The sequence below is a fragment of the Eptatretus burgeri genome, chromosome 12 (genome assembly GCF_056783735.1).
Source record: "Eptatretus burgeri isolate ZD-2024b chromosome 12, Ebu_testis_v1, whole genome shotgun sequence".
Taxonomy (NCBI): domain Eukaryota; kingdom Metazoa; phylum Chordata; class Myxini; order Myxiniformes; family Myxinidae; genus Eptatretus; species Eptatretus burgeri.
In genome coordinates this window covers 55,599,224-55,606,723 of record NC_140972.1, presented here as the reverse complement: position 1 = coordinate 55,606,723, position 7,500 = coordinate 55,599,224, and the positions used below count along the sequence as shown (strand labels likewise).

General features: G+C 42.7%; 1 protein-coding gene across 4 annotated transcripts in view; it reads right to left on the bottom strand.

Annotated features, from left to right (window-relative positions):
• LOC147015667 (rab11 family-interacting protein 1-like) overlaps nt 1-7,500 on the bottom strand; it is an 84,422-nt gene that overhangs the window by 22,618 nt on the left and 54,304 nt on the right. For all 4 annotated transcript variants that reach the window (XM_085848042.1, XM_085848044.1, XM_085848046.1 and 1 more), the window contains exons 2-3: nt 6,116-6,600; nt 4,744-5,338 (exon numbers count right to left, since the gene is read on the bottom strand). In XM_085848042.1, coding sequence (XP_085704168.1) covers nt 4,744-5,338; nt 6,116-6,600 — 1,080 coding nt within the window. The remainder of the gene's footprint in view (nt 1-4,743; nt 5,339-6,115; nt 6,601-7,500) is intronic.

Sequence of the window (7,500 nt, the reverse complement as noted above, 5' to 3'; positions counted from 1 at the left end):
CCCATCGTATGTCCTCGCATGCATTTCACACTGTCCTGGTTTCCCGTGCTTTTCCGACCACTCAAGCTTGGCTTGTTTTGGTTCATCCCATTGTGTTGATCACCTTTGGTACTGTACTGTGCAGGATTTCTACATTTTTCGACAATCTTACTTCAGTAAAAGTAAGTCAAGATGTCTGGAAAAAAGCCATTATGTGTAAAAGAGTAAAAAAAAAAAGAAAAATTTCCTTGGATTTAAAAATAATTCCGCATCTCCAAAATATAAAGGAGGTCAATGAGAAAGTAGGGTTCGATAACCGGAATTTGGCTTAATGTACAACTTTTCAAAATCCTCAATATAAACGATGCCACAATAAGACACCACAATCCTCTTATGGATTACCATCATGATATCTTTTGAGATTTTGCTTTTGTTGTGGGATTGTGATGGAACAACATCAAAAGATAATGTATTGATAAACAATAAGAGGATTGTGGTGTCGTAATGTGGTGTCATTCCTTCCTTGTTTGGTTACTAATTTTGAGATTTCATCCCTCTATGTTTTTACATGTTTCTTTTTCTTGTTTCTGCAATTTTATAAGTGATAAAGAAGATGAATGCCAAAGAATGCGGAGGATGCCAAAGCGGCGACTGGCTTTGGAGGCGAGCTTGGAGATGTGGCTTTCTCAGGAAAAATACGAAAGGACCATCTGGAAATCACCCACTCCCCCATCTACTTTATTATCCACAATCCTCTTAAAGAAGATCTTTAATTTAAGTTTCTGGGTTTCACTATCTGCCATGAGCTTTCCAGGGAAAGCCACATTTCCAACCTGGCCTCCAAAGGCAGTCGCCGACTGGGCATCCTCCATTGTGCAAAGTCCTTCCTTGGCCCACCTGAGCACCTGGCCACATACAAAGCTTTCATCTGCAACCTGATGGAGTACTGCTCTGCCCTCTAGGATGGTGCTCCTGCCTCTCACCTCTTTCAACTTCACGCTGTGGAAACCAAGGCATTTAGGATCATTTGTATCTCTCACGATGTGGCTGAGTCTTTGAGTCTCTCACTCTCTCGCCGCAGACAGGTGGGTGGTCTGTCTGTCTTCTTCCGTCTCCTCTCTGGCCTCACCCCCCCTGCTCTGTTTGAGATATGTCCCCCCCATATTTCTGCAGGGTGCTCAATGTCCGCCAGCAAACCCATTCTGGTAAAACTACCAAAATCAAGAATCAGTGCTCACCTTCACTCTTTCATTCCTCCTTTTTCCTGGCTTTGGAACAGAATCCCACACTCTCTTCAATCCAATTATTCCCACCAGGTCTTCAAAACAGCTGTCCACCACTATCTCTTATCGTCCCCCATCCAAAACCACAATATCTTCCACCCCCATTTATCTACCCCAAGCTCACCTCCTTCAAATTCCCTGTTTTCCTTCCTGAAAGTCCCTGTAGTGTCCATCTTGTTTACCCTGTGTACCCCACCACATCCCTCTCCCTTCCATAGATCTGCTCATGTCTCTGTTCCACACTGATTTTTCCTTCCCTCTCCTCGCACTCGTCTTCTGCTTCCGTTATTGTATGTTCTGTGTGTTAGCTCTCATACAAGCCTCGACAGTGTATACAAAAAAAAGATCATGACAGATCGTGAGGCCAAGACGCTTGAATGATAGGACTTCTTCAAGAGGATTGTTGAGAAAGTGGGTGGGGGCTTGGGGGTTTGAGGGGGGGGGGGTTGCAGACGTCCCTTTCGGAGAGACATAGTGAGAGTGTTAGATTTGTCAGGATTGAAAGACATGTACCAAGTGTTGGACCAGTTTGTGATTTTATCCAGATCTGCAGAGAGTGAAGAAGCTGCTGCTTGCCGGTGTGAGAGATGATGGATGGTACGGCAGAGGGTGGAGTCATCAGCAAAGAGATAAAGAGGATTTTCCAGAGAGTCAAAGAGGTCATTGATGAAAACCAGAAAAGAAAAAGGGCCCAGAACACTGCCTTGAGGAACTCCAGCATGGACAGGAAGAGGCAATGAGAGAATTCCATGAAGGTTGCTGCGACAGGACAGGAAGTCTCCAAGCCATGAGTGGAGATTGCCTTGGATACCATAGGAAGACAGTTTGGTGAGCAGGGTGGGGTGCTGGACCGTATCGAAAGCACACGATATGTCTAGGGAGATGGCTCTGATCTCACGTCTGGCATTGAGGACCTCCATCCATTGTTGGGAAAGCAGAAGCAGAAAGTCCAGGGTAGAGTGACCTGGTCTGAATCCAAATTTGTAATCGGTAATCAGGCCATTGGAGAAGATCGAGGGGAAACTTCACACAGATGTTCCCCAAGCCTTGGGGACATCAGGGTCTACGTGAATAATTGATAGGTCACATGGTTTGGCAGTCATATTGGATTAAATGAAAATATAAAAAAAAAATATTTCTCTTGAACTCCTGCATCAATCAAAGTGAAACTTCAAAATTATGATATAGTAGTGATGGGGAATACACATTTTAAATTTCAATCTGATCGGATGCATGGTCTGGCAGGCAGAATTATTTAATTATTTGGATATGGGTTCTTTTTTATTTCTTTTTTAAAAATAAGGCTCACTTGGCTATGCCTGAATGGGTTTGAGGGTAGAGGAGTTGTAGTTAGAACTCGAGTCCTATTCAGATTCTTCCTGATGACTTCATCTTTGCTTTTTTCTTGTTCGGGTTCCTTCTGATGACTTCAATGCAGTACCTATTTTATTTAGTCTTCCATTTGATTTTAATTAAATTTTCTCGATGACAAATTTGCTGCCAGAAGAGTGGCTTACACCAAGTCCATCTCAAGATTGCGTCGGGTAAGTATTCCATGAATACTATCTGCTTAATTTAATCATTTGGACCCTGCAGGAACGAGTGTAACCACACTTTTCATCCAGAGGAAGGTTGAGGGTTATGATTGGATAAAAAAAAATTGACCCCAGATAAAACCAAATAATTGGCCTTCAGGCCTTGATCAGGTCGCGTGCTTATACACTGTCTGAATTTTTTTCACGGGAGCAATCCAGTAATATATTTGTGAAGATCATTTGCTGAGGTTGTTGTGATTTGTTGTCAACATCACAAATTTTATTAACCCCGCCATCGAAGGTGGAAGGAGGTTATGTTTTCACGCCTGTCTGTCTATTTGTTTGTTTGTCTGTTTGTGTGCAGGATATCTCGAAAAGTTGTGGATGGATTCGGATGAAATTTGGTGGAGTGGTTGGGTGTGTCACAAGGGCGAACTGATTAGATTTTGCTGAAGATCCAGATCCGGATCCAGCAACTTGAATTTTTTCATGATTCCCCACCATTAAGAGAAAGGGCCAAAAACTATATACAGCACAATTTCTCAAAAAGTTGTGGACGGATTCTGACAAAACTTAGTGGACACTTTGGGTATGCGACATGGATGAATTGATTCAATTTTGGTGAAGATACAAATCTGGATCTGATAATTTTTTCAGTGATTCTTCACCATTGAGAGATTGGGCCAAAAACGATATATAGCATGGTTTCAAAAATGTTTTGGGCCCAATACGTTCTCATGGATCAGGTATGCAGAGGTATGCGCTGTACCGAGTGCACTTCTAGTTATTATAGTATTCATTGAATTTTCCCAGGTAATGCTCGGTACTTCAGGTAGTATAGTCAACCCCCGCTTCATCGCGGTTCACCTATCGCGCCCCCGGTTCATCGCGGGTTTTCCCTTGGAACGTAACTAATTTTTTTCTGCGGATTTCCCTGGTACATCGCGGTAATAATATATAAAATATAAATTATTTAAGCAATAAATTATAACGCGTGGTGCTTGACCAGTCACACAACGCACGAGACAAAGTTTCGCTTGTGAACTTCGAATATTTTCTACGTTTTTTTCTCCAAGCCCCACGATGCCGCCCAAACGCCCTGCACCTTCTAAGGCTTCTGGCAAGGAACCGAAGCGCCAGAGGAAGGTCCTGGGACGCTCCAGGAGAAGGTTAAGTGTAAAGGTGCTCGATATATGCTTCGGGAAGGAAAAAGGTTTGCCGCCGTTGGACGAGCACTGTTCATACCCAGCACCTCAAAACCGACCAGACCAGACTAGTCGATCTCAGGCACCTCAAACCCAATCACTCCCAAACCGACCAGACCAGACGAGTCGATTTTTGGGGGAGGCGTCCATTCATCGCGGATTTTCACTTAGCGCAGGGAGGTTTGGAACGTAACCCCCGCGAGAAACGGGGGATTACTTATATACATTATTCATATATACTGTATATCCGAGCTGAAGTACCTGGTGTTGCCCGGGGAAATACTATACTATCTGATAGTTTTGATAAGTTTCATGGTGGTACATATATGACAAGGACAATAGACAAATGAACAGTATAAACTATAAAGCATTTGCACCTGTGGTTCCAACAACATGAGCAATGTGTGGAGATGGAAAAAAAAAATCAAGCAGATAGTTTCAATCGATGTGAAATACTTTGAACACAGCAGATGCCAAAATTACTCAGCAATGAAACCACAAAAGTTACAAGCCAACTATTCTGCTAAAGAAAACTATTCTCAAATTGGCATCCAAATAATTACATAATCACTGCAACATTATCATTTTCTAGGAAGAGATTTGGAATCGTATTGAAAGTCATCTTCTCCAATTTCAACTCAAGTACACAAATTACAATCCATCCTTTTAAAGAATATTTTCAATTCAGATAAACAGTGAAACGTTTTGTTTTTTTTGAAAAATGGAAGAAAAACTTCATACCTGGGTTTGGTGGCATTCCCACCCTTCATGGCTCGGACAAAGCCCAGGTTACTCCGCCGTTCATCTGGCTTGTTTTTGCTTCTGATTTCTGTGGATTCACGTTGTTCTGTCCCTGCGACCTCAGTCTTTCCAGGACTGGTCATGAGTGAAAGGAAACCTGTAGATCCCTTTTTCTCTTCCGACTTCCCACTAAGTTCAGCACTGTCTCCATCACTCCCTTTTCCAAGTTCTAGTGACCTCCGCCAACTGAGCAAGGATTTGTTCTGCCCTTCATCTCCTCCTCCCAGTGAGCTAGTCTTGCTTCGATTGAACTTGCTGGCATTTTCAGTCTTCTGCACAGGGGTTTTCTTGGAGCTTTCCTCTGGTTTAGTCAAGTTCTGTAATGACTTGGATAGGAGACCACCAGTTTTATGCACTTGCTGCTCAACTCCAGCAGCATCCTTCTCCACATAAACATGACTGCCATTGATGCAAAGTGACGACTTTGACACTGCATTGGTTGTGGACTTCAAATCACCATTAATGTTGCTCTTCTTCTTGACTTCGCTCAACATAACGACATCGGCACTGAACGTTCTCTTGCGTACAGGTTCGTCTGAAAACAAAGAAACCCAAGCAAGTAGTTTACTGCAGATGTCAAATTGCTGTGTTTTTCTGCGGACATCAAACAATGTATGTCGCCTTTCATTTATTACAAGAATCTGTTCTGACCTACTTCATAAAATGCCACACACCTGCTAATTAATTGTCATCAAGTGTCTCACTATGTTATAATAGATTGGATTACTCCATCTTTTGGTGTGCATTTTATATTGCTTTTGGTGTATGTTGTGTTTGCATTTTGCAAAAATTTAAATATTCGGACCAATGCTTTTAGGGGCATGTGGTGGTGGTGGGGGGGGGGAGGGCATTCATGGGATCAAAACAGATCTCCCATCAAACAAATCATTCGTAGAGATTCATGGGCATATCTAGAGTTCTAATGAAGTAAAAGGTGGTCAACCCTATGCTCGACTCTTACGGGTAATTTGAAATCCAGACAGGGTAAGTTCTCTTGCAAAGAGTTTTCATCTTTTTGGGAAGGATAACATCCATATTGCAGGCAGACAACAGGATATTTATCCCTTTGACAGCAAGTTTCATACGTAACACGCACTACTGAAACCAAAGTTAACAACATCTGGGACTGAACTTACGAAATAGCAAATGGTGGCGTCCTTGTCTCAGAGCGACACAAAAATATTTTCAAACCAATTCTCCTTGCGATGCTTTGTTAAATCTACACATTTTCAAAATGCAACAAGTTATATTCATAATGTCAATAATATCAAACGAGTTGTATTTTATTTTTAAATACAATGGTGTCTTTTACCAGGCATTCCAAAGCTGGGAAATGTTTTAGAGTCTGTGGCTGGAGGAGTAATCATGGTTGAGATGCCGGTCACATTCGGGACATTGTCGGGTGATGGTGCAATTGATGACAAAGTAGAAGATGCCAGGGATGAAGAAGGTGAATGACTTGGCTTTTTAATGCCTGTAAGAGACAGGAAACTGCGCGATTTATTCTTCTCCTTGGACCTGCCATCGTCATCATGGTCGTCCTCATTGTGAAAGTCACGTTCCATCCTTACAGTGGAGACCGATGATGGCACAACAGCTGAAGCAGAGTCCAAACCAGCACCCTTCTTTTTTCCACGAACCTTGTCCTTAAACTTTCCGAACGTAGATCGTGGTTTTCCATGTCCGGATAAGTCGAACATGCTAGCAGTCAGATTGTGCCGCATAAACTGAATGCTGACCTGCAACTCTCCTCGTTCTTTTGCTTTCTTTCCAACCTTGGACAGTAGGGGGAACCACCTACAATGGAAAGAATGAAACAAGACAAAGTTAAACAATGAAAACCTTTCACACAAAATAGAAACCAAATCAATGGAGGAAATGAGCTTCGGATCGGCAATAAAAAATAAAACAAATGACTGGCCATTAAATTTATTTGGAAATTCACGGCGCATGGTCTGCTCGCTACAGGATGGGATTTCAGTTTTTCTTTGACTCCCCAGGCTGATACAAGAGCATGTGCATAAACATATTGTCGTGCCGATGGGGTCTGCCAATGCTTCCTCGCTGTGCTGAAGCAATGTGCTTCGAGAATGGTTGAATTAAATTAAACCACGTTTGAGCAGAAAAAGCGGCTTCCCTCGATCGAGATCTGTATCCCTCCAGTCTCTTAAAATGAGTCTGTTTTACCAATTATTACTTCCCATCAGGGATTTACTAATCACTGAAACAGTTTGCACATGTGCAATAAGAAGGGAACGAGAAGACACATCTCTTAAGAAATAACATTTTATTGAAAGACAGATGAGAAAACACGAACAAAGAGTCCCAGTACGAAAGGCAGACTGAAACAATGAATAAGGATAAATCAATAAATGCACACTACTCAGAAAACTGAAACACACTTAAAACAGACGCAATGACCGAAGGCACCACAAGCACACAATCTCTCTCACTCAAAATGGGGGACCAGGCAAGGTCTTTCAAAGGATACTGGGGGAGGGGCATATGAAGGGGACACAGGCTCCAAAAAAAGGGGGGACGCAGGCAGCATGGGCATCATGGAGGCACAGATCAGCTCAGCCACAGCCACGGCACCAAAGAGAGACACCACAGCTGCATAGACTTTCAAGGAGAGAGAGAGAAGAGAGAGAGAAGAGAGAGAGAAGAGAGAGAGAAGAGAGAGAGAAGAGAGAGAGA